At 42.3% G+C, this 25,422-nt stretch overlaps 1 protein-coding gene across 1 annotated transcript; it reads left to right on the plus strand.

Moving 5' to 3' along the window:
• The first annotated feature begins 119 nt into the window (after positions 1-119).
• mettl16 (methyltransferase 16, N6-methyladenosine) lies at positions 120-24,501 on the plus strand. Its single transcript, XM_083913614.1, has 10 exons — positions 120-259; positions 1,675-1,812; positions 11,741-11,928; positions 12,556-12,696; positions 13,068-13,183; positions 13,369-13,511; positions 16,123-16,192; positions 17,544-17,633; positions 22,260-22,433; positions 23,685-24,501. Exons 2-10 carry the CDS (start codon positions 1,685-1,687, stop codon positions 24,360-24,362), a joined length of 1,728 nt encoding a protein of 575 aa, XP_083769740.1. The 5' UTR covers positions 120-259; positions 1,675-1,684; the 3' UTR covers positions 24,363-24,501.
• The last annotated feature ends 921 nt before the right edge of the window (positions 24,502-25,422 follow it).

The following is a 25,422-nucleotide window of genomic DNA, read 5'->3' on the forward strand; positions in this document are numbered from 1 at the left end:
CCACATCAACAAACCTGGAACTGACTCGTGTTGACAAAACCGTTCACATGGGAACGACGTTTTTAATGACGTCATGACGCATCGGCGTAAAGAAGTGACGTCGCAGACATTCCGGAAGAGAGTTACAGAAAGTGAGCAACGTTTGGGCAGCGTGAGTTTGTGAGAGCTTCTCCTGCCCAGTTGTTCAGTCCAATAAAGTGTTCACCACTCGAAAATAATATCAGGCTTCCTCCCAGCCCGGATAACACGACAATAAAAGGTAGGCAGGCACAAATACCGGCTACTTACATCAGCTAATAATGTTAGCTAACTGCTCCAGACTAGCGCCGCTGGTTTTTACTCCAGTTTGATACATTAAAGTGAATTATTCCCCACAGTAAAGTCCAGAGAAGTCCAGTTATTTCCGTTACAGGCTAAAATGAAGCATCAGTTAAATATATTCACGTGAATGCTCATGCTCTTACCAGGAAATATTTTTGTTGACAGAGAGAGGGGGGGTATATTTTAATTTAAGGACTTTAAAAAGTCAAAGCCTTTCAATGGTTAGTATGAAACTGAAATAAAATGATTTGAAAAGGAAGGGCTTTAAAAACAAACAAACAAACCAAAAAAATGCCTTGTGTATAAATGTATATATACGGTTATATAACAGAGGTGTAACGGTACACTAAAGTCAAGGTTCAATACATACCTCGGTTTTAAAGTCACGGTACTTTTTTATAGTTGAGGGGGAAATTCAAAATCTGATTGGTTTAATTAGTAAACAATTAAACATAACAGTTTAACAATTTAGCTGTCAGTATGCAACATAAAATTAAAATGTATAACACATTTATAAAAAAAATGATTGCTGCAATTCTCCAATAAATAAAATACTTCTTAAATAATTGCACCTGCAGCATTAACTTAGATTATGGCATTTGATGTTCTGAATCCCCAGGTAGGGGTTGTTGAAGTGTGTCAGGCGCTGGGTCTTCACACCTGGATGGTGTCAGTTAAAACAATTACTCTTACTTTTTTGTTAATGTCACATGAATTTGTACATAGAGTTCCTCAGCACAGCTTAAGTAATGCTGCCTTCACATGCTCTGGGAAAGATGGTCCTTTCCACATGTAAACTGGAAATTACCAGTGCGTTGTGTTCAAGTGCGTTTGTTGTCGTAGCGAAATGAAACATGGCGGACCCATAGATCCTGACCTGTTACTTGGGAAAACCATTTTAAACGGCCTAATTCATCAGCTACAGAAAAAAGAGGATTTATCAAAACACAAACGGTAAATAATATGCTGTATTTTTTTTAAAAGATCATAAATAGAAGATTTTTTAAAGGACAAAAGAGAAAGCTAATATTGTTGTTTTCGCTACATGAGCTTGTTCCACTCTTATCTGAAGCACATAATCTTCCCTAACAGTTCAAAAACTGTGTTGTCGTAATACAGTCGACTCTTGCGTTGCACTCCGCCATGTTGAAAAGGTCAAAGGTTATCTCATCTCAGCAACTAGTGTATCAAAATATTCTACGAGTTTCCCAGTGGAAAATACCCCAAGGGAGTATTCATGTGCAATTTTCACGTCGGTTTTTGGTATTTACCAATTTTCCATAGGATGTGAAGGCTCCATAAGTTCACCCTGGTTGGTGATGACCATTTGTCTTTTCTCTCCCCTGAAACCAGTGCTGCGATCATGGCTCTGAACAGGTCCATGCATCCCCGGAACCGGTACAAAGACAAACCGCCAGACTTCGCTTACCTGGCCTCCAAATATCCAGACTTCCAGCAGCACGTGCACACCAGCCTCGCCGGACGACCTGTGTAAGTACCTGAGACTCTTGACTGTGCGTGTTTATTATTTTAAAGTAGTCTGCGGCGTCTCATAATGTTTCTGATCTCAAGCCTGTCACCATTACCATCTGCTGATGGTGGCCATGGTCACTCAGACAGCAGCTCTGTTTATGCTCTTATTTATTGCACATACACTGTATAGTCCCTGTCCCCATACTTTGGACTTTTGATTACAAAAGGTTTTTTATTAACTGGAAAGAAATCTTTCTTAGTTGAAGGAACTCATGTTTGTATCCGCCTGTTTCTCCCCACTTCACAAATCACTAAGGAGATTTCAGTGATGGAAACGTTCCAGTTATGGGGATGAGGTTAGTGCAGGGTTTCCCTGGGTTTTTAGAGGGCTTAGGTGCAAATGGCATAATGCGCTAATTGGCATAAAGCTTAGTGGTCCTCTGCAGTGAGGGAGAGATCCCCTTTACTAAGGGCGCACTCACACTTGGCATCCGTACCCTGTCCAAGCACGATTCACGGCTAAAGTCTAGTTCGTTTGGCCAGTGTGAGTGTAACAGTATATATATATATATATATATATATATATACTGTATATAAAGGTCAACAGTCAAATAAAGGCTGGGTCTCGATTAATGGCCGGAGGTGCGGTCAAAACAAACAAATAAAGACCAGAGAAAAAACAAGGGTGAATAAAGTCCTACATTATGTGCACGACAACAAAGCATAATATATACTTTGATCATTTTAATTTAATAAATGCAATTATATAATCATTCTATTTTCAACACCTAGTTGTTCTGAAGTGTTTTTTATCACAGGAAGTGTTGAGTTTTGTATTAACAGCGTAATGCAGTAACTTTGACAGGGCAGATGGGAGCCCAGATCAATAGGAGGCTTCATACTAAAATATAACCAATTACACTTAACAAACAGTGGAAAACAAGTTATGCCTCAGTCTAATAAAAGCCTGCCTGTTACCTTATGTAGTTGAGGTAAATAAATATACACCACACTAAGGCCATATGATCAAATTTGAATAATAAGAACTTTGGGGCTCGTCGGCCCTGATTTTGATTTTGATAATTGGTCAAATTGAAATTGTGACTTCCCTATTAGTTTTGGAGTGAAAATGTCCAAGAGTATGATATGGGTGCAATGTGCAGGTGTCCACATAATTTTAGCCATATCGTGTGTATATATTAAAGCAGTGTACAGAAACACCTTTTCACCTGCATGCCTGAGACGAGCCCTGAGGATTCAGCCCCTCTCTGCTCTTTACTGCCCATTCAGCTCCTCGAAACAGCAGGAGGATGAAGCCTGGACGAATGATTAATGGACCCAACATCAACATATTATTTTTTCCTTTTTTCACTCCATCCTCTGCTAACTGCACTCTTTTTTCATTAGAGAGACTCACAAAGTATGCATGAGTGACAGTTAAAAACAAACTCCCAATTTTAAGAATAGGTTGGTTTGTCAATCAAAAACTATCCTATACTCGTGCGTGCAATGGTGCATGCTTGAGTGCGTGTGGTCAAGCGAGATGCTGCTGAACAGTCATGATGTGAGAAAGTCCAGGCAGCAGAACAAAGGGAGAATATGTCTGGTGGGATTAGTGGCGTCGATGTCAAACAGTGTGAGCTCCTGATAGCTGCTGCTGTGGGACATAAAAAAGGAACAAGATTACTTTTTTTAACCAACAAAGCCCTCATTAATGAAAAATGTAGTAGAGTTGGACATCTAAACCGTAGAAACAACAACAACGACCTGGATTGGGTGGATCGATAAATCAAAGATTCCATGTTTTCTAATGTGATAGTTTTTTTTTGTAGCAGGTAAAGCACAGGTGTTAAGTTGAAGCCATCATGAGAGCAAGTGTAAAAGCTCATCAAGGACCTGCAGAATGTCTTTTGTGACTTTTTCAGGCCGCATCCTGTAATTATATGCTGGTTAAAATGTTAAAACGCTGTCCGAACGAGTCAATTTACTGAAGAGAGAGATTGCCTTTGGTTATTGTTAAGTGTCTATGTGTCTCATCATGGCAAAATGTGGTCCTGGAGACACCTACTGTAGCAGGAACTACCACAGACGAGGCTGTGAATGTTCTCATTTCTCCAGCTCATCGTTATCCCAAGGAAATTTAAGTCAGAAGCAACTGGACTTGGTTATTTGTCAAGGAAGACGTTTCACCTCTCATCCAAGAGGCTTCATCATTCATTTACACGTCTCTCAGCCTACCACAGAGGAGGTTTTGAGTATTTTGCCAGGTGTTTATATAGTTGAGATGAAAATAAAGGCCAAGTTTGAAAATTAGTGCGATCAAAGCAAGGGAGGCAGGAGAACGGGAGAAGGAAGTAGGGAAGGCGAAACAGCGGGATGTTGGCAAGTGGAAGCGCTGGTCTCTCGGTTTCCTTCGCCGTTTCAATGCGCGCGTGTGAGGGAGGTTTTTGGTTGTGTGTGAAGTGTTTCGGGGCAGCGGTCCGTTCACAGCATAGAAATATTGATGTCAGTTATAGGTATTGAGCATTTAGTAACGTGAACGTAGCCTAACTGTGGAGTACAGCTACTTAGCATACTTGCATGATCTGATTGTTACTCTTCTTCTGTGTTATTCCTTCAAATAAATAATAATAACGTTATTTACTATATTTGGGAACATATAAGAAATATTCTGTGTTAAAAATGTGTTTGTAGAAAAGAGTTTTCTAATTGTTTGGCACTGAAACACTGTTATTACATGGCAAAAACACCCAAAATAGTATTTTGCAAGACATGTTAGCTTGTCATTTTTGTTTTATTCTTCTCAATTGATACAAATGTCTGTCAAAACAAAGCAAACTCCCAGTGAATACAAGCGCTGACAGTTACTGTGAGACTTGTATTTGAGGTCTGCTGTTCATCTGTCAGGACGGAGCTACTCTCCTCCCTCTTTGTCTGTGTTTTATGAAGCAGGTAGCACGTCTGCTCAGTGTTGAAATCACTTGTTATTGTCTTGTGTTATGCAGATTAACAGCAACACCGTGTCACTGCGGCGGCCTGAACATCTGTGTGTGAATGTGAACATATTGGTGTGGGCCGATCCTTTAAGGTTGTGAGGTGGCCAGTCAATCATCTTATGTCAGGCCGAGCATATGCATGTGTGGGCACGCTGTAAAACTCGCCTGTGACAGGTGTTAATTATCAGTTTGTCGTGTCTCTGTCTGTCTATGGCTCACCGACAGACAGACAGACAACAACAACAATGGGCTGGTAGCGTTAGGGCTAGACATCCCATCTAGTTATTTTAGACAATAAGGGAATTTGACAACTAGACAGTAGTTATGTTTGTCATTTCTTTAGAAAACAAAGCATTTTAAAATCCTTTCAGTTTCCATTAGTAGATTGTAGGCCTGGCATTTAATTTTCCAAAAACTTTCATATCAATGATCTGATATCATTTCATAAAACCCAGAATCGAAACAAGAAGCCCAAAGGGATCCATTGGTACCAAACATGTCGTGCTAGCATGTCAGAAAGGGGGTTAAGTGGGGCTCCAAAGGCGAGGGAATCACTGGCATGGCCATTTTCAAAGAGGTCCCTTAAATTCTCCTAAATGTCACTTAGTCCTCACTTACTGTAGAGTTTCCCTTTGTTGTCTTGTTAAATTAAAAATACATCACTGCAACTTCTTTCGGGTCAGTTCTAATCTAATGGATTCAGGAAATCCGCGCTGATATCCAGCCTAATAGTTTCAATTAGTTGATTGTCTGAAAACTATTTTGATTGATTAATCATTTTAGGTAATTTATCAAAGAACACAAGTAATAGTCCACAGCAATGTTAGCGTCTCTGGTCCTGTTTACACTTTGTTTTTGTTTCTGTGATTCAAACACAAGTGGACGACCGAGACACATCACTGCTCACGCCTGTGTCTACTTTGAGGCCGAGAGGAATATCGTTACTTAAGCAGCTATTTATCCATAAATTAGACAGAATTAAAATGTAGCCTGATGGTGTCACTAGAAAAGTCATGGGATCACCAAAGTTTTTAAAGATCATCCTGAGGGGAACATAAATGTCTGAAAAAACCATCCACCAAACAGTTGTTGATATTTCAGTCTGGTGGTGGAGCAAACATCCCTGGTGCCACGCCGGTACTTTGGCTAAAAATCGTTTATTGGCAGTCCTTCAGATCGTTGTGAGCATTCTTCATTTTTTATGTCCAGCACCTGAAAAGAAGTGCATATTTTTCCTTAAACAAATAGTTTCAGCAGTACATTGAACGATCATCAGACAGTGACTCGGGCTGGCGTCGGTTGCCAGTTTGTTCTCTTTGCCTGCTGCACGAACGGATGTCCAGGATTTGCGTCTCCCTTCTTGTGTTGTTCCAGCTCTGGTTAGCCGTCTGCAGATATTTGGCTCTTCTTCCCTTTCAGTCTGTCATTCCATCAGTGGAGGGATTAGTGTGGTTTTGTATTTCCCAATGAATCCATCTACTGGGTTTTTAAAGTATTTAAGCAGTGAGTTAGGGGATGAGAGTAATCTTGGGGAGACACTCAGTCCATCCTCGGGGGAGATACGTGTCCCTTCATTCAGGCATCGTCAGTGGGGACGCCTGATAGCAGCGGGCAGACAGTGGAGCTCAGACCAGAGGCGGCAGGAGACAAAATGTTGGGGATGTGATTGGAATTGAAGTGAGGAACAGATAAAATAAAGAATAACCTTAATGTTGGTTTGTTTCAGTTTTGGGGGAAGGAGAAGGGGGGCTCAGATCAGGATGTTAGAGGGGTGGGATTAAGAGGCATGGATGGATATTAAAAATGCAAGAGCCTGGGTGACATTTCATTAGGTAGTCATATTATTACGGGGCTGAGAGACGTTCGTCTGTGGAAGGATTTTCACTTCCGTAATTGATGAAATGTTCAATATGCACGCCAGTTTTGTTCAGAGATATATTATTAAACATGTTCTTGGCGACAGAGGAGCAATGGATGAATAATTATGAACTCTGATGCCACATTTTAAATTGATAAACGATGATCAGCAGCACTGGAAAGCCCTGAGTTATTACCGTTCAGATATTTTTTACTATCTGATGGGAGAGAAATAGGAAACTCACTGCCTTAGGTAGGACATTATTTTTTTTACATATTTCACTAAATCTGCCGTCAGCTCTCAACCATCCCGTAATCCAAATCACTTATCTGAAAACCAGTTAATTATGATGTTATGATGGTACAGTTAGCAGCTCCAATGAGGTTTTTGGAGCTGTCGTAGGGCTGGGCGACAACTCGATATGATCGTTTATCGTCTTCCAACGGAATCGTGTTGTGATTAAATTATATACGAGAAGTTCAGCCATCCGTGAGGAACTCGGAGTAGAGCCGCTGCTCTTTTGCGTTGAAAGGAGCCAGTTGAGGTGGTTCGGGCATCTAGTAAGGATGCCCCCTGGGCGCCTCCCTAGGGAGGTGTTCCAGGCACGTCCATCTGGGAGGAGGCCTCGGGGAAGACTCAGGACCAGGTGGAGAGATTAGATCTCCACACTGGCCTGGGAACGCCTCGGGATCCCCCAGTTAGAGCTGGTTAATGTGGCACAGGGAAAGGGAAGTTTGGGGTCCCCTGCTAGAGCTGCTGCCCCCACGACCCGACCCTGGATAAGCGGTTGAAGATGAGATGATATCGTGATGCACAGTTACATCATCTGAATTGATAATAACAAGCACAATACTAACATGATTATTTGCAGCAGATCTGACTCTGTATTTTTCATATGTTATGTATTTAATTCACACAGGAGTTTACAGAAATAAGGTGTACCATGTGGTTATTTCATATAGACCGTTATCAAACATGCTATATCGTGGTGTACTACATCCTTATCGAGATATGAAAATGACAAATCCCTTGATAGAAGATTTTGTCGTCCAACCCCTAAACTGACATGAACAGAAAAAAGCTCTGTCCTAAGACATTTATTAGTTTCTTACTTATGTCTGAAGTGTCTCTTTAACCAGATCACACACATTTAGGCTTTTCTATGTGATGGCCTTGTGATAACTAATGTAATATTCGTTCACTGCCATTTTCTGAGCCTCCCCTGAAACAGTTTGAAGCCCCCCTATGAAAACCTCTGCTCTTTATTATCTACTTTTTTGTATGTCTTGAATGAATCTAAACTCCTCTGTAATGAATGTTTATGTCTATTTGTTCAAAGACCTCATGTTCAGCTCTCAGTCATATTTAAAGTGTTATATATATGAAATACTGTATATATGACATGACTTACAAAACTCCAATAAACATTTTATTCATCAAATCATAAATAATAATAGATAATCAGAGAAACAAATAGAAAAATAATCCTTTAAACCATAATTACTGGTTATTATGATCCAAACTAGCCATCAGAATCATCAAATCACTGAATGAGCTCTGAGGTACTCAAAGTCGTTACCTTTAAATCCTAAATCCATGTTTTTAGGCAATGCACTCATTTCTGCTCTTGTGAGGACTCCTGAGGAAAAAAACCACCTGACGTGTTCGAGGAAGTTGCAGCTAATCAGCACAATTTCTTTTCCCCGGCACAGTCAGAGTGGAGTAGATGTACCTTGAAGGTCACCTCTCTCTGGACAGAGATTGAAAGTGTGTGTGTGTTTTCATGCTGATCATGTAGCATAGAGGTGAGTGAGCTGTTTGGCTCAGCAGTAAACTCTCCTCCAGTCTCATGATGTCCTTTTCTTCATCCATCTGAACCAAAGACTGGTTTCTTCTTCCCAGCACTTAAGTATCTTCTTCTTCTTCTTTTTCTTCTTCTTCTTCCTCTTCTTCTTCTTCTTCTTCTTCTTCTTCTTCTTCTTCTTCTTCTTCTTCTTCTTCTTCTTCTTCTTCTTCTTCTTCTTCTTCTTCTTCTTCTTCTTCTTCTTCTTCTTCTTCGTCTCCTTCTTCTTCTTGCTGCAGCAGTTTAACCTGAACATTAGCTGGAGTCGAGTTTTGAGTTATAACTGCTTCCTGCTCCCCACCTTTCCCCCCTCTTTCACTCGTCTTATCATCGAACAGTATATTCAGTCTCATCACAACTTTCTCATTCAGGTTTGTCCCACGCTGCGCCCCGTTGGTCATGTTAATGTCGTAAGCACGCAGCGGTGCACCTACGGGGCAGCACAGACGTAAACCGCGGGCACGCTCACGCTCCGTCTGGCATCAGCCATTGCTCCAGCGTGGCCGGATTTGCGTGCTCTCCTCATCTGTTCAGTAGGAGGGGTTGCCATGGAGACGTGGCATTTGCAGTGCTGCTGATGGGAGTGATCGGTCTGCATTGCACTCACACACTCACACACGCTCTCTCTCCTCAGGGGCTAAAAATAGAGGGCTGGCCTGAGCTGCCTCTCTCTCTGAATATTGATCCTTATCTAATGATGCCTCAGAGGAGAAATGAAAGAGGGCAGAGTATCTGAGGGATTCAGGCTTTCATTTTTGGAAAAGAGCGAGTGATGTGCTGACGTATCACATCTCCCTCATTAGCTTGATTCCTCCCTTAAGCTCAGGCCATTTTTACAAAGTACAAATTTCTTCTACTTTAGAAAACGTGCATCCTCAAAGGAGGGCCAGGTGTTGGCTTTCCTGCAGAAGGTCACACCCCTTCAGCCGCTGATTCAACCGGACCATTAACCTAATATGTTCATTAGGTAAGAGACACAGGGTAAGATTGATGACTGGCTCTACAGGTAAATCGCTTCTCATTTGTATCTGTCTCACACCTGGAGGCTCGTTTGTCTTTGTTGTCACTCCTCAATGAAGATGTGGAGTTCACTGACCAGAGTCACTTCAGCAGCGAGGCAGGTTTATATCCCGTTTTGCACTCAGTTTTTTTTTTACTTTAATGAATTCTAATTTAAAGAGTAATTACTCTTTAATATTTTGACAGCTGAGGGAACAAAACTGCTAAGGACATAAGCACAACACACACAACTCATGTCCTGACCTGCATATGTGTTAAAACACACAACACATGTTTGTCCTCGGTGTCACTTCTGAACAACTCCGCCAACTCATAGGTACGGAAGTAGCAGGTAGCATCTTTCTTTTCACAATGCACTTCTGCCATGACCCCCCCCCCCCCGCCGAATTTTGATTGGTTGACGTGTGTGTGTGACGATTGCTGATATACGCCTAGTCTCTTACGTGACTGAGATAAATAATAGCCCGGGCTATTATTTGATATTTTACGGTAATGTGTTAATAATTTCACACATAAGTCGCTCCAGAGTATAAATCGCAACTGCGACTTATAATCCGAAAAATACGGTAATAATAATATCAATAATTTCATTATTTCTTTTATTACGTTTCCAGTCTTAATTGTGCTTTAGTGGTGCTCAGACCGACTTCGGCCCTGCATTGGGGCGTGCTATGTCAAAAATCGAAGGGTCGCTCTGACATGAAATGTGAAAGCGCACATTCAGGACAAATAACTTGTAACGTGAACGCTGTAATTCTACTGCTTGCCTTGTGATGGTAGGGAAGAAAGGTTAAATAATTGCTGCTCTGAAACCTCTACAGGGTAAAATCCTTCTAAAATCATTATATTATAAACTGTGGTGCAGCGTTTTGGCCTCTCTTTGGATCTCATGCTCAAACTTGACTGTTGTAATTAATGTGTCTGTGGTACCTGAAGCGACAAAGGACTGTTATCAGCCATCACATTGGCCTAGAAGAAAGGGAGAAAGAAAGGAAATTCGGATTCACTTTTATTTGTTGTGAAGAATCGCTGAAGAGGAGCTGAGTAGTGAGAAGGCAAAATATTTCAGCTCTTTATGGGTAATTGATGAGTGAAGAGAAATAAAAACAAAATCTGAGGTTGTGTTTTTTGAATCTCAGTTAAATCTCCGTCTTTACCCGCAGTGGATGTTTTTTTTGGGGGGGGGTTTGCTCACACCCAAACTGCTGAGGTGCCAGACGCTGCCATCACCAGGATGTGTCTAATTACATCTGCTGAGGTGCGAATGCGCTCAGCGAAGCTTTAATTATACCTATCTCGCCCACTCGTTCTGTCTGCCGCACACGTGCCCATTTGTGTGACAGCTGAAATCATTAAACACTTCGAGAGGAAAAGACGAGAGAGCTGAGGGAGTGGGGCTGAGAATTGGGAGTGAAAAAGTGGGTGGACTTAGCAATGTTGAAAATGTGAATTTCATTGTCATTAGAGAGGGATTGTGAAGTGATGGGCTGCTTATCTCCCTATTGTCCTTCGTGTGTGTGCGTGTGTGCGTGTGTGCGTGTGTGCGTGTGTGCGTGTGTGCGTGTGTGTGTGTGCGTGTGCGTGTGTGTGTGTGTGTGCGCGTGTGAGCATTTGGTGCACGTGTGTGTGTGTAAAAGTAATGGGGCTCGGTGCGGAGAGCTGCAGCGGACTGGAGGAGCAGAGGGTTAATGAAGTGCTGCATTAAGAGCAGTTTGGTAAATTGCTGTCAGGGCGCCTCATTGATAAAACAAGAGGATCAGCAACTCACTAAATTGAAATCATCCCTAAAAGGGAGTTCTGGTTTCATACAACAGTTTTATTTCTGTAGCTTTGGTCACTGTTTCTATCAGTAAAAATGTCCTTCAGGCTAATGTTAGCAAAGGAGAAAACAAAGGTGAACAGTAGAACTATTACTGTGTTTGATAATGCCTTTTATAATGCCACCTCTCTTCAATTTAAATTAAAACATGGGTTTGCTTTTGTTTAGTTTTTACAAACCCTTTGTTTAACAATAGGAGATAAACACAATTATTGAAAGTTTACTTAACAAAAGCAGCTTTAAAAGAAATTACAACTAAATAAAATGGTATAAAATCAGATTAATTGAAGTGGTTTTTCATAAAATAAAAGCTGAAACTACAAAGATGATAAACCGGAATGTTCCTTTGTGTCACTGTACGATTTAGACGTCAACATAAACTCAATTATCCATGTTTGTTCCTCTTCTAGTGTGAATTTCAAAGAGCCGGAGGCGGTGCGAGCGCTGACCTGCACGCTGCTGAAGGAGGACTTTGGTTTGACCATTGAGATCCCTCTGGAGCGCCTCATACCCACTGTCCCCCTCCGCCTCAACTACATCCACTGGGTCGAGGACCTCATCGACGGCCGGAAGCAACCACGCAGGGGCATCGACATCGGTAACAGCACCACCGTTTGTGTCATTTTCTGGACGGGAAAAACAAATGTTTAAGTGTTTTTTTTTCTCCGAGTTAATTAGCGTTCGAGACCCATGCTCTTGTTTATTCTGGATGTGGCTGCCAGCAGCTCAGAGCGGCGCGCAAAATGTCAGTTGGTGCTTCCAGCTGGTGCACATAAGCCCAGTCTCTCCCAGTGTTCCCAGCACTCAGCAGCCAAATCCCCATCCACATGTCACAGCCTGTTTGCCGTTCTGTGTGTCACAGAAAAAGCTGTCTGACTTTGCGTGTGTGTCCTCTTTAGGACCTCAGGTCACTGACTGGTGACCCTGAATGTTTCTGTAAGCACATTGAAGCTGTCTGCTCTCTGATGGATCACCTCTGGGCGTTACTTACTTGTGCCACTTTGGTCTGAGCCCGGACTGAATTATGCGGCTGTGGTCGTGGTTGTCATACGTGGATGATTTAATAACAGCTGCTGGAACTGACATTTATTGTCCATTATAGTCCCTTTACCATTTACTTTAAACAACATATTTCCATATAGTCCAATGAAACTCATAACCATTCATCATCTAAATGAACACACACATCCTCAAGCTGCAAACAAATGTGTGTGTGTTTCCTCAGGAACTGGTGCATCCTGTATCTACCCCTTACTGGGAGCCACAATGAACGGCTGGTACTTTCTGGCCACAGAAGTGGACAACATCTGTTTTGATTACGCTACGAAAAACGTGGAGCAGAACAACATGTCTGAGCTGATTAAAGGTAAATGTGTTCCACTCGTCCTGAAGAACAATGTCTCTCAAGACATTAGTCTTTCAGTGTGTGTTTGTATATTGTCTCACTTAATCTGTCCTTAAGCTTTCGGTCATAATTAGGGATGTTCCTTATTACTAATTTTCCTTGCCAGACCACGCTGTTTTTACGAGGTGTCGTGTTTTTTCAATCCGGAGTAGTTAACATTAGTAGCTGACTAATTCTCATTTTTTAAAAAGCATTATAAACATGTGACTAGTAGGAAGACGACATTTCAGTGCAAGTTATGTCATGGAGTAATTAAAATGTATATGTTAATAAAGTAATGATAACAATAGCTTAAAAACCTGTCTCCCCTCTGTGTGCCTGCACTTTCCTAGTTGTTAAAGTCCCTCAGAAGACTTTACTGATGGACGCCTTGAAAGAAGAGACAGAAATAGTGTACGACTTCTGCATGTGCAACCCTCCTTTTTTTGCAAACCAGCTTGAAGCAAAGGTGAGTGTTTCCCCGCCTTAATGTTTCACTGGTGTCCTGCACATTTCTGTTAAATAAATAGACTTCGTTGAAAATAAGTGTTTGGCTCATTGAGAGTAAACCCTGCACTTGTTTGTTTACACGATAGTAACGTGCCTCTAATAGGATTTCATCTTAATCTCTGTCTGTCTTGTTGCTCCGTCCAGGGGGTAAACTCCAGGAACTCACGTCGACCTCCTCCCAGTTCAGTGAACACAGGCGGCGTGACGGAGATCATGGCGGAGGGCGGGGAGCTGGAGTTTGTCAAGAGGATCATTCATGACAGCGTGCAGCTCAAGAAACGCTTGCGGTGAGATAACGACACGGAATTTGACCAGCAAAACAAAACCTGACTCAAACGTGATTTCTGCCTGTAGTTGCAGGTGTGTTTGTCGAGTGTGTAAAAGCAAATGTAAGCCAGATTCCTTGAGCTCAATCATACACAGAAACTGTGAGTATTCAGGGTTACACAGCTACATATCTGAAGTGGCAGATGCATGAACAAGAGCGCTGCAGTTCTGTTGCCTTTGGAGAGGCTTTGAGAGGTTTCAATGGGCGCAGAGAGCACCAGTGAAAGGGGAAACACCAAGAGGTGAAATGTGCAGATGGATCGCTGCACATTAATGGAGCTGTCACCTACACTTGGTTTAATGATTTTGGCACAGGCTCACCCTGTACTGTATCCGGGAGCCCACAGGGAACAGCTGTGTTTGGGTGGGTGGCTATGGGTGTCTCCAGCGGCCATCACTTTACCCTCCCCCGTTACCAGGGCTGTCACCGGGGCAGCAGAGTGAGACACAGATAGAGGGGGCTGCAGTGGTGCTATTAAAACTGATTAGACATGCCACACCTGCTTTGCCTCCAAAAGCAGAGTACGGTGTGTGTGCTGTATACAGTGTGTGTGTTTGCATACTTCACTGGAAAGATGAGCGGCCCTGGGAGGGACCTATCCGAACACCTGCCTGCTCCTGTGTTACAGCCATGTAGCGGAGAAAGGAAGTGAGAACGATCCCAGTCTTATTTAACAGGTTTGAGGCTCGGGCCAACCAACTGGAGCCGGCTGTCACTCCAAAATGCATGCTGGGACACCAGAGCCACCAGGTGTCCATGGAAACATTGCCAGCTTCACCGATTGGTCCTATGAGGCGCCCTCAGCACCCCACCCTGCTCCTCTTCCCCTCTTCTTTCCACTGAAGTGTAATTACTGTCAGATAACCACCTTAGTTCCCAGTGTAACACACATCCAAAACCCCAGTTAGAAATGAGGTAATACTCCTCATTTATCATGCCATTGATATGAAAATTACTATCTCTGCTAATAAGATTGTAATCATTCGTGCTTCAACATGTGAAGAGTGAATATATTTGCAGCTGCACTCTTGTACATGTTTGAAGAGCCGCTGGTGGAGGAGGGAAAGCCGGGGAGCTGCTCTGGGTGTTCCTCCCCACTGTGTCGAAAAGTGGGGAACATCTGTGAATATTAGAGCTGTTCAATATTTCATTGTGTCAACCGAGGCTGACACGTTGCTCTCCCCGCCCCTCCTCCCCTTCTGGGCATCTTCAGACCTCCCTCAGATGATTACAAATCATCAACCTTTTCTCTCTGGCAGTCACAAGTCAAGCTGTAATTTTTTCTACAGACGTTGCTCGCGGCTGTTACTTTGTACCTTTCTGTATCTTAAGGGATATGACTATGCCTGTCACAATAACAAATTTTGCTGGATGATAACTTGTCCCAGAAATAATTGCGATAAGCGATAATACTGCCATTTTTAGTCCATTTTCAACTGATTTGATGATAATGTACACCCTTTCAAAGATCAATAAACGTTTATTTCTAAATAATATTTAACACTAGAACTGGAAGACATTTAAAATATCCAAAATAGATAAACAAAACAACCAAAAACAATAAATCACTACAAGTCACAATAAATGGACTCTCAGTCTATTTTAACACATTGGCGCGTTTATTTGTTACTGTTTTACAACAAATGCGATTGCCTGGAGTGAAAACTCTGGTCATCCAGTCTCTTTGATAGAGAAACATGAGGAAAACAAACAAGCATGCAAATGGAAATGATTGCGTTTGGCAAAGTTATCAAGCTCATTTTAAGTTATCATGGGATAAATGGATGTATTGCTTATTGTGACAGGCCTACTGACTATTTACAAGGACTTAGATTTGAACACAATCTGCTAACTACTTAAAATCGCATTTAGGTCCATTGATGTATTTACATTTTACCACAATCCTTTTCTCTTTGATTGAGGTTCAATTCTATTCTCATTTTTACGTAAATATTTACTAAACCTGCAACTATTGTTTTCATCATTGATCCTTCTGTTAATTTAATATGTATCTGGGGTTTCCCTTATGTCCGTCCATCCGTCCCGTTCTTGTGAACGTGGTACCTCAGGAACATCTTCAGGGAATGTCTTCAGAATTAGCATCAACGTCCACTCGTATTCGAGGATGAAGTGATTCGATTTTGAACTGATCCCTTCCCGAGCTGTGGTGATTAAATAAAGACCATGTAATTAGCTTTATATAAGGCGAAGTGAAAACTAAACAGACCCTGACAAGGTTTGTGGAAACTGACCAGTCCGACTCGCTGATGTGTTTATCTTTCCTCCATCCTCCCCGGGCCGGACTCTGCTGCTTATTGATCCAGACCAGCCTCACCTCTTTATTGCACAGCAGTGATTATTGATCAGACCTCCACCCAGGGATGACTTCAAAAGAGCTTTTCCTCCAATGTGGACAGTACACACGCACCGATGTTTTTCCTGTCTCATGTTTTATATTTTGTGTTTGTGTTCCTCCCCAAAGTTCAGCTTGGCTCGTTTGATCTCTGCTTGGTAGTTCATGCCCGCTAACACAGCTACACACAGCTGGTTAATATGGTTTCTTCCTGCAGGTGGTACAGCTGCATGTTGGGGAAGAAATGTAGCTTGGCACCTTTGAAAGAGGAGCTGAGGAAGCAAGGGGTAAGTACCAACCAAGCCCAGCACACAAACATGTCTACATCCTCTGCAATCAATGAGTTACAGGGCATCCACAGCTTTTGATCTCAGTTCGTTCATGCAGGGAGGTGCCCCTACTGGGCAGGGTTTGATAATGGCTTATTGAAACAATCTCTGCTTCCCGTCTCAAACCACAACACTCTTCTGGGACTCTGTATTGATGTTAGAAGCAGACGTCCGTCACTGTCGGAGCAGCAGAGAAATAAAACACACCAGCAATTTCTAATATACCCATTGAGCAGAGTCACAAACGAGGCATGAAGGAGCTGATGTCTGTTAGCGGTGCATGACTGGATCACACGGCACTCTGTGGCCAACATGCATTAGTGTCATTAGCCTAACTAATAGCCCAGCACATGACTCCTGACTGTTGAAGGCCTCTCCCTGCGCCCTCACATGCTTAAAAAAAGAAAAAACTCCACCTGCCATCCCTCAAAGCTCCTCCAGAGGTTTTCGGGTGCTGTCGCTGCTCATCAGAGTGAGTGCAGCCTTGGCTAACGTCCAGAGAGGAGACGGTTGCCTCTTTTTTTTTTTAAAGTGTGTGTAAACAGAAACCAGGCTTCTTAATATGCTGATGCGTTTATCACCCCGTCTTCTCTCTGGTGTCTCCTCATCTCTCTTTGAGTTTTAATTTAGCAAATGTGAACATCTCAGATACAGAGCTGTTTGACCTCTGACCCTTTACTGAAGCAGTCCTGGGAGACATTTAAAGTGCTCTGTTAGCACAAGCTTTTTTACACCAAACCTGGGTCTTTTCACACCATGGGCCTTTGTTTTTTCACCCACTATTAGAGATGTGGAGCTCACTGAAGCGTGCGGAAAATACATTTCCAAGGACGAGCTGTCGGTGTAACATTATTGGTCTGTTGAAAATGATTTGGTTATAGAGAAATTATCTAAATTTTATGACATACTGTACAAATCATGACTTAAAATCCAGCCAACTACTGTAGTTCAACTAACTCCAGCTGTTTTATTGTTTAATTTTATGGGAAAACATTTTTGAATCAGCGTTGATGGGAGGTTACAATGTTCCCTCTAATAGATGTAAAGTTACCAGATAAAATATGTAAGGCTATTTCAGGTTTTTTTTATATATTCACAATGCTTTAAAATATATAATTATATAATTTGGAGTACTCTGACACAGCCAAAAATAAGAGCATGACCAGAAACGAACTAACTATAAAATTACTGGTGGAAGATGGGAGTCAGATTTTGGACCAATTGTCATCAGTTTGCACTGTGAAGTCATCTGCTGCAAGCAGCGAGTGACCCACTGCTGCTCATACGTCTGATTGTCTTTTTTTCTCAGGTACCTAAAGTAACACACACAGAGTTCTGCCAGGGGCGGACGATGCGTTGGGCGCTGGCCTGGAGTTTCTACGATGATGTGATTGTTCCGGTAAGTCTGAGCAGATTTAATTTCCCGTCGTGTGCGCTTGAACTCCGGTCCCACTGCACACTTAGACTCAACAGATTGTTTTGTGGTCCTTATGGTTGGGTAATTTAGAACCCATCCAGCATCGTGCATCGATGATGCCAAGAAATGGACTTGACATTTGGTACCGTAAGTCAATACACATGTAAATAATCTCAACAGCTTGAACTTGATATTTCCAAAACCCAAAGCCTCCTCCTCAATTATGCAGCACCTCCATCCTCTCGTCCTCCTCTTTCCCTCCAGCTCACTTCCATTAGAAGCACTTACTCCATCCTCCTCTGGGGAGATGTTTATGTGAGTTTTAACATGCCGTATCCAGGCAACAGTTGCCAGGGCATGCACTGTGTGCCTGCACACACCGTACAATTGTCTTGCCTGGACAGTGAGAGAGATGAAGATGAATAGAAAGCAGAGACAGCGAAGTAGCCACAACAGTTAACAGTCAACCTAAAAAAACACTAATAATAATGTTGGAGTGTCAACAGACGGAAGGCAAAGTAAGGTGTTGAGGCGGTCAGCGGGTGCAGCAGAGGCTGTGTGACGACAACTGTTTGTGTTTAGTTTAACTGATTTCTGTTTTGGCCTTTTCAGCATAAAAGCAGTTGAGCAGAATGATTGGCCTACATTTACTACTCCTCATTTACACTCACTCACTCACTCACTCACTCACTCACTCACTCACTCACTCATTCATACATTACAAAGCAGACGTGTACGTGTACGTGTGCGCATGCCTGTGTGTGTGTGTGTGTGTTTGCGCCCACATGACACAAGTTTCTGCATGTGTAGTTCCTTGCATGGCTGACTGCCTAATTCTGCCTGCACGCTTGTATTTCTATGGACGTCTGGTCTATATGTATGTGCATGAGGTGCTCATTAATGTTACATATAGACTATAACATATGTGACATACATGCAGCTGTGACCTACTTACCAGATCAGGTTGCAAACTAATATTACTACCATTACTTTAAATGTATCTTATCTTTCATTCTGTTGTCTGGTTTAAACTTAAATTAACTGCACAGGTGACAAAGTGTCTTCAACACAACTAATGAACCAATCTAACTCTCTGGATTCAAAAGGTTGACTTATATCTCAAATCCAGGAAGTCGTCCTCGAAACAGTCCTCGGGACTAGACTGCCAGTTTCACACATCACAGGTTTACAGGTCTGGAGGAGTAAGACTGCTTATGTGAATAAAGTTGCGTAAAGTCTTTTGTAGCTCCAGAGTGAAATATGTGTGTGAAGCTTAAAGAAAGAAGTGAGCTTACAGTACTGCTGGTTTTGCTGTATGTTTTTTTGTTTTGTTTCTTAACCGTCTATCGTGAGTCTGATGATGTCATAGGAGTTTGATGCTAAATCCATGGAGCGCTCTTTAAAGCCATACCTCGTTATAGCTTTTATGGCGGTATCTGTCTCTTCCCTGTACAGCCTCAGTTTATTGTCCCAGAAAGGCCTTAATTTAGTGCAACTCCAGAAATCAAACGAGTGGTTTGACCACAGAGCTTTCCGCATATTTGTTCTTGAGTGCTTGGCTTTTGATCTGGGTGTTATAAATACATTCAACATTGAATTCTGCTTTTTAAAGACAGAATAATATAAATATCAACTCATTGTCACAGGGGAAAGATGCTGAGGATAGATTAAATAAATTGGACCGAAGGAAGAAATCCAGCAAAAAAGACAAAGAGATCGAGACTGTGGATAGTGAGATGAGCACGTGGACAGAAGAGACAAGGAAGCCCGGCTTAATCGGAGCCCTGAGGTGTGCTGTTGTTGCTCATACAGGCCTCTGGCGGGAGAGGGTTCAGGAAGGTCCAGAGTTCAGGCCTCTGTGCGGGGGGATTGGGACTTCACACAAAGGAAATGGGGGTTGGCAGAAGAGGGATGATAAGAGTATGATTTACAATGTTTGCCTGAAGGTGAAATCAGCATTTTATTTTTCTATTTTGTGTGTGTGTGTGTGTGTTTGCGTTTTGTTCTCTCTTTGTGTGTGTGTGTCTGTGTGTGTGAGTGTTTTGTTCTGTGTGCGTGTGCACGTGCCATCAGGATGGATGGTTGAATTAAATTATATCTGGAGAAGCTCTTATTGGACTTGTAGGCTTTTACTGTGCCTAGTGTTCAAAATTAGGCCAGGCTTTTATTGTGAGGTTGTCATTTACCCGTGTGTGTGTGTGTGTGCGTGTGTGTGTGCATGCAGTGAGGTGCGAGTGAGTGTGTAAGTGGGATTAATAATGGAGTGAAAGAGCAGCAGAGTCAGAAGATGATGTGATTCCCTGTTAAAAAAAAAAAGAACTGTACACAAGCGGCTTGCATGCTCTTTGTCTGAGTCTATCTTTGTGTGTGTGTGTCTGTGTGTGTGTGTGTGTGTGTGTTTTGTGATATATACTAATGTATTAGTGCAAGAATCTGTGTGAAGGATGCTTCATACAGACAGACATGTTTGGCTTGATGGATTTTATTGATTTATTTTCCTTGTACAATGAGCTGCAGGGCTTAGAGGAAAAAGGGGGAAGAGACATCTGTGAGAAACAATAAGAAGTACATAAAAAAAGAAAAATCAACAAGCAGCCAGACAAGGCAGTGTTCATCATTAACCCATTTATTAAATACGTCCATCCCTTCCAAACATGCATCTACAAGGACAATCATTTTAACTAAAAATCAATACGTGATCAAAATTAAAAAACCTTTTACTTGAGATCTTGTTTTTTCAATGATGCAGGAATGGGAATGTATTTATTATACTTTGTTTCCATTTCATCTGTTATTCTTAACATTCTTATCCCTAAACAGTTATATATTACATGCTAATTAAAACAAAAAAAGGCCACGAAGTCTTCCAAAGCACTACAATGAGTGAGTAATCAAGAGTTGACTCTCAGATCAGATCAGTGCAGCAATGTGAAGGTCACCGTCTGCTCCTTCGTGCAGCTGTTTGTAGGTCAGTCGGCCATGCTGTCTGCTCTGTCACAGTACAGCGCGGCTGCAGACCCCTGCTGTCTCCACACTTTCAGTCAGACCGCAGTGACTCGCCAGCGCAGCGTTGACTTATTGGCTGCAGTGGACGTGAAGGGGACGGTTGCTGCAGAGCGTCTGATGTATTCAGACACGGTTGGGTAATGACCTCCTCCGCCATCACAGCGTGACATTAGAGGGGATTACAAATAAGGAGCGGCGCTTAATTCAAGGCAGGTTCAGGAGGAGCTTGTGTGGTTAGAGTGCCCTCTTGTGGTTTGCAACGTACGTCCATGTTTCGTTTGACTACAGACACTCATCACAGCTTTATGGAGTGATGATCTCTGACTCAGTCAACGAGGGTTATCTGTCATCACGTTTTGAGAAGTTGAGACGGATGATAATTGGAAAAAAAAGAAGAAAAAAGCTTGTTGTACAGTGTGCTGCAGAGCAAGAGGTGATAGCCGAAGAAACACAAGTGCTTAAGATAGTGACAACATACACCTCCCACAAGTGTACATTTTTACATGTTTTTCTTAGTGTTTTGGGGATATTTTAAGCTTTTTTAGGCAGTAGAGAAACAAAAGTGACAAAACTCACACATTTACATCCAGGTTAGTAACAGACTCCTCTGATTTGATGATTGAAAAAATAAGGGAACATTCCTAATGTCTAAAGTATGTGTGCTATTTATTTGACCTCTGCCTGTGCACTCCTTTTACTATCTATTGTGTCCGTGAATACTCACAACCCTTTATTAGTTACGGTGGAAATGAAAGATAATGCATGAGGAGCTGTGTTGAGGTGAGAAATCATTGTCACAAACAAGGAATGTGTTTCAAAAGAGGGGGCCTAATTCAGATAAATGTAATTTAAGAGTTCATACAGGTTTCTTGTGGTCTGTTGGTCTAATATCAAGGCCCATGTGATTACCTCACTGAGTTTGATAGTCAATGCATGAGCAGTATGTACAAACCTGTGGAAAGACCTTCTCTTAGACAATCAATTGTCTTTTTTCAAACATGTTACCTGGAGGAAATTGGCCTTTGTCTTGACTTTTAACTTTGCTAAAAAATTAGGTGGTGCAGCTCATACTGTGTGCGAAGCACTGCCGTCTGTTGGCAGCCCTGTTCTTGGTTCCTGTTCCTGTTATTTGTTGCCTTCTATAGCTTCAGTCATACCTAGCCTCTGTTGTAAAAATGTAAAATCACTTTGCCCCAATATGTCACTTAAAAACACAGAAAAGCCTAAGAACCGACAAATAACTGGACAGATAAAAGAAACTAGGGAAGACAAGCATAAATGTATTTAAAATATGAGGTGACATGGGGAAATAGACAAAACATAAGCATACAGTTTGGAAAGAACAACATGAAAAATGTTATATTTTCAGTTTAGGAATATTTTCCTGCATATTTAAGGCTTTGCTCATCATTGCAGCTTAATCTTGTTGATTACTACACGTACAGTATCTTTGGCATTGACTTCACCCACATGACCCATGTTTTTTCTGTTACACGACACCTTTGAAACCAGATTATTTGTGTCCATTGTGTTTTGTTTGACATACAAAATACTCTATTACAGACTCTTTATTCATTTTCTTGATCTCCCTTTTTATCTCAGTCTCCTCCTAGTAAGAAGCGTAAACTGGAGAAGGTGCGGAAACCCCTGTCGTTCACTCTACCAGAGGCCGGACTAAAGGAGCTCCAAGCCAAGGCCGCAGCTTTATGCGGTGCAGCCCGCGGCCCCGTGGACAGCATCACTGCTCTGCTGGAGAAAACACTCACTGACCTGCGGGTAAGCTTTATGGCTGTACCACTACAGTTAGGAGAGGACAACTAAATACAAGGTTAAAGTTGTAGACCTGGGGGACATTACGGCTGCGGAAATCATCAGTCAGGTTCTCTGTGATTTAAACATTGGGACCGTTTCCTTGCTCACATCAGCCTGGTTCACATTTAGCACTAAAAGCCACCTTGAATAATCCAATCACAAAGGGGACGCTCTAACAAGTTCAAGTTCAATTTACTTTATTAGTACCCAGAGGTAGGTTTTGTTTGCAGTAGAGTTCACATACACATAGAAGCACACCACACACGTTGTCACACTGAAGACAGTGGAAATTAAAAGGAAATGGCAAATTAAAAAGTTCTTACAGGTCCAGAAGTATCTTAAACCATATCATGTCTGCGTATATAAATAAAATCGTCAATAAATAATCACCTTCGCAAAATATAGCGTTGACTTATTCCTAAGTGTGATGGCTGCAGGTATAAAACTGTTTTTGTGTGTGTTTTTGTTCTACACATGGGGACTGAGGGGAGAAGCTCAAACTCAGTGTGCAACGGATGGGAACTGTCATTTAGATTGGGGTGTAACTGCCCCTGAATTACAACCAGCAGTCAGTTCAGTTCAGTTCATATCAGAATATTTCCAGTAGAACCATTTCATTCAGTCCTGATTACCATCTGTTGAGGTACCTAGCAGCCTAATCAGATATTAAAAGGTGGAGATAGAAAACTGTAGTCGGGGATGGTCGCTGGATGGAGCACCTTGTGTCTCAGCGCTCTTACCATCCGGTAATAATCCCGTCTACATTTAAGAGTACCATCTGTGGTGTGTAGTTACACCATATAGGATATGTACGGATTTAAAGTTACTGTACCGAAAGTGTTTGATTGGAACATGGCTCTATCTCCCATGCACAGGTGCTACTGCAGCACTTTTATTCATTGCACAGACTGATTTTTGTGTAGCATGTGCAACATCTATGTTGCACTGTACAGCCCTGGCTTTACAATATAATGTTAATGTAGTACAGCATATAGAGTTGAGTCCACTTGTCTGAAAGACTCGGCACACACTTCACTCTTTGCAAGTCTGTTGTATTAGAATGAACAGGTGATGCTTCTGTCCCATCCTGTATGTAGCAGTAATTTTGAGCCACAGTCAGCTATTGTTCACAGACGTACATCAGTTAAAGCAATCGATCAGTTCAATACATCCTTCATCTCCATGAGTCAGATTGTTTTCTGTGTGGCTCTGCAGGTGCTTCACAAACGTGTCCCATGCAAAAAGCAGGAGCAGAGCCTCTTTCTAACAGCTGTGGAGAACACCTGGATCCACGGACGTCAGAAGCGACGTGAAGGGTCACGTCAGTTGCGAGAGCTTCCCAGGGCGCCTCACTGTGCTGGAACCAGCTCTCAAACTCCTCTGGTCACAGCTGCTCCTGCCAAAACCCCAGCACCTCAAAACCAGTCCGCCTCCAAACAAAACAGCAACACCGAGGGTGAGGACGCCCAGAAAAAAACAACGTCAGCGCAGGAGGTCACCGTTCAGCAGAATCCCGCAGAGCAGATTGAAAATGGCGCCTCTTCAAATGAGACAAGTAAAGATGTAACACACAACCCGACAGCAGAACAGAATGAGGTCTTAGAAAATGTATCAGGTGAAGAGGTGGACATGGAGTCGTCCACCTGCACAGACGCAGGGCAGGAAGTGGGTCCACAGGAAGCTCCCGCTGCAGCGTGTGAACCGCCCTCTAAACGACCCCCGAGCCCCGCTGGAGGCGAACACTTCCTGTTTAAGTGTCTGCTGAATGTGATGCAGGAGGAGAGGGATGCAGTGATCGAGATGCACTGGGTGGAGGGGCAGAGTAAAGACCTGATGAACCAACTGTGCACGTACCTGAAGAACACCCTTTTAAGATCTGTTGCAAAGCCCTAAATGATCAGAAATGTTGTTTTTAGATTCGATTTTTCACTGTGACTTCTTAAGGTTTATCCCAGTAGATAATCCGCAGTGCACAGCATGTCATTTTCTTGCTTTACTTTGTCAGTTTACCTTTTAAGTTCGTGCATACTGTATAGTGGTGTTTTGTGCTCTAAATTTTCAAAACACTTGCAATAAATATACATTTTTATAACATGTTTTCTACTTCATGGTCCATCTTTTATGCACAGTTGAGCATTTTTGGTGTTTTTTTAAATGATGATGATGCAGTACAGTCACATGGCGACAAGGGGGCAGTGTATGTTCCTCTATAAGTGACTATATTCCTGTCAGGATCTATGGCACTGGTTCTTAAACTGTGGTACTTGTACTGGGGCTTTAGCCGATGTCTGTCGCAGGGCACATAGAGACAGACAACCATTCACACTCACGCCTACGGGCAATTTAAAGTCATCAGTTAACCTAACTCATGCATGTCTTTGGACAGTGGGAGGAACCTGGAGAAAACCCACGCAGACACGGGGATTACATGCAAATTTCACACAGAAGGGCCCCAGCCGGGATTCAAACTAGGAACCCTCTTGCTGTGAGGTGACAGTGCTAACCACCACACTACTGTGTCGCCCAACTTTTAACATTCATGAAATGTAATTTAAAATAAGTTTAGCATCATTCATTCATCCCTCTTCAAACGCTTGTCCTGTCATATTTTTTGTTTTAATATCAGCCTGCTACGTGGTTATGTTCATGAGTTACAAGCTAAACTGTGATGGCAAGAGAGTCAGCAGAGGTAAAATGATTGGTTTGAAAAAACGTAATAGTGGCTCCTAAATGGGAACTAAGTGCGGATCAGGAGGAGAATATTTAGAACAGAAACTGAAGTCATGGATGAAGACAGTCAATAATAAATAATCTCCTGATTAGTAATAAACTTTCCTGTCCTTAGCTGAATAGTGCCGGTCTACGCTACTGTAGTTTAACACTGGTCTTAGTGGTGGGACTCAAAGTTTGATGACCACTAATCTATTGTATTAAGATGAGACCCTTTAATTGC

The sequence above is a fragment of the Echiichthys vipera genome, assembly GCF_963691815.1.
Source record: "Echiichthys vipera genome assembly, chromosome: 5".
Classification (NCBI taxonomy): Eukaryota; Metazoa; Chordata; class Actinopteri; order Perciformes; family Trachinidae; genus Echiichthys; species Echiichthys vipera.

Excerpts from the sequence above, each read along its gene's own strand:
- mettl16 (XM_083913614.1), top strand. The coding sequence starts at position 1,685 with ATGGCTCTGAACAGGTCCATGCATCCCCGGAACCGGTACAAAGACAAA. Across the intron at positions 1,813-11,740 it reads AGCCTCGCCGGACGACCTGT|TGTGAATTTCAAAGAGCCGG; the intron begins GTAAGTACCTGA and ends TTCCTCTTCTAG. Across the intron at positions 13,184-13,368 it reads CAAACCAGCTTGAAGCAAAG|GGGGTAAACTCCAGGAACTC; the intron begins GTGAGTGTTTCC and ends TGCTCCGTCCAG.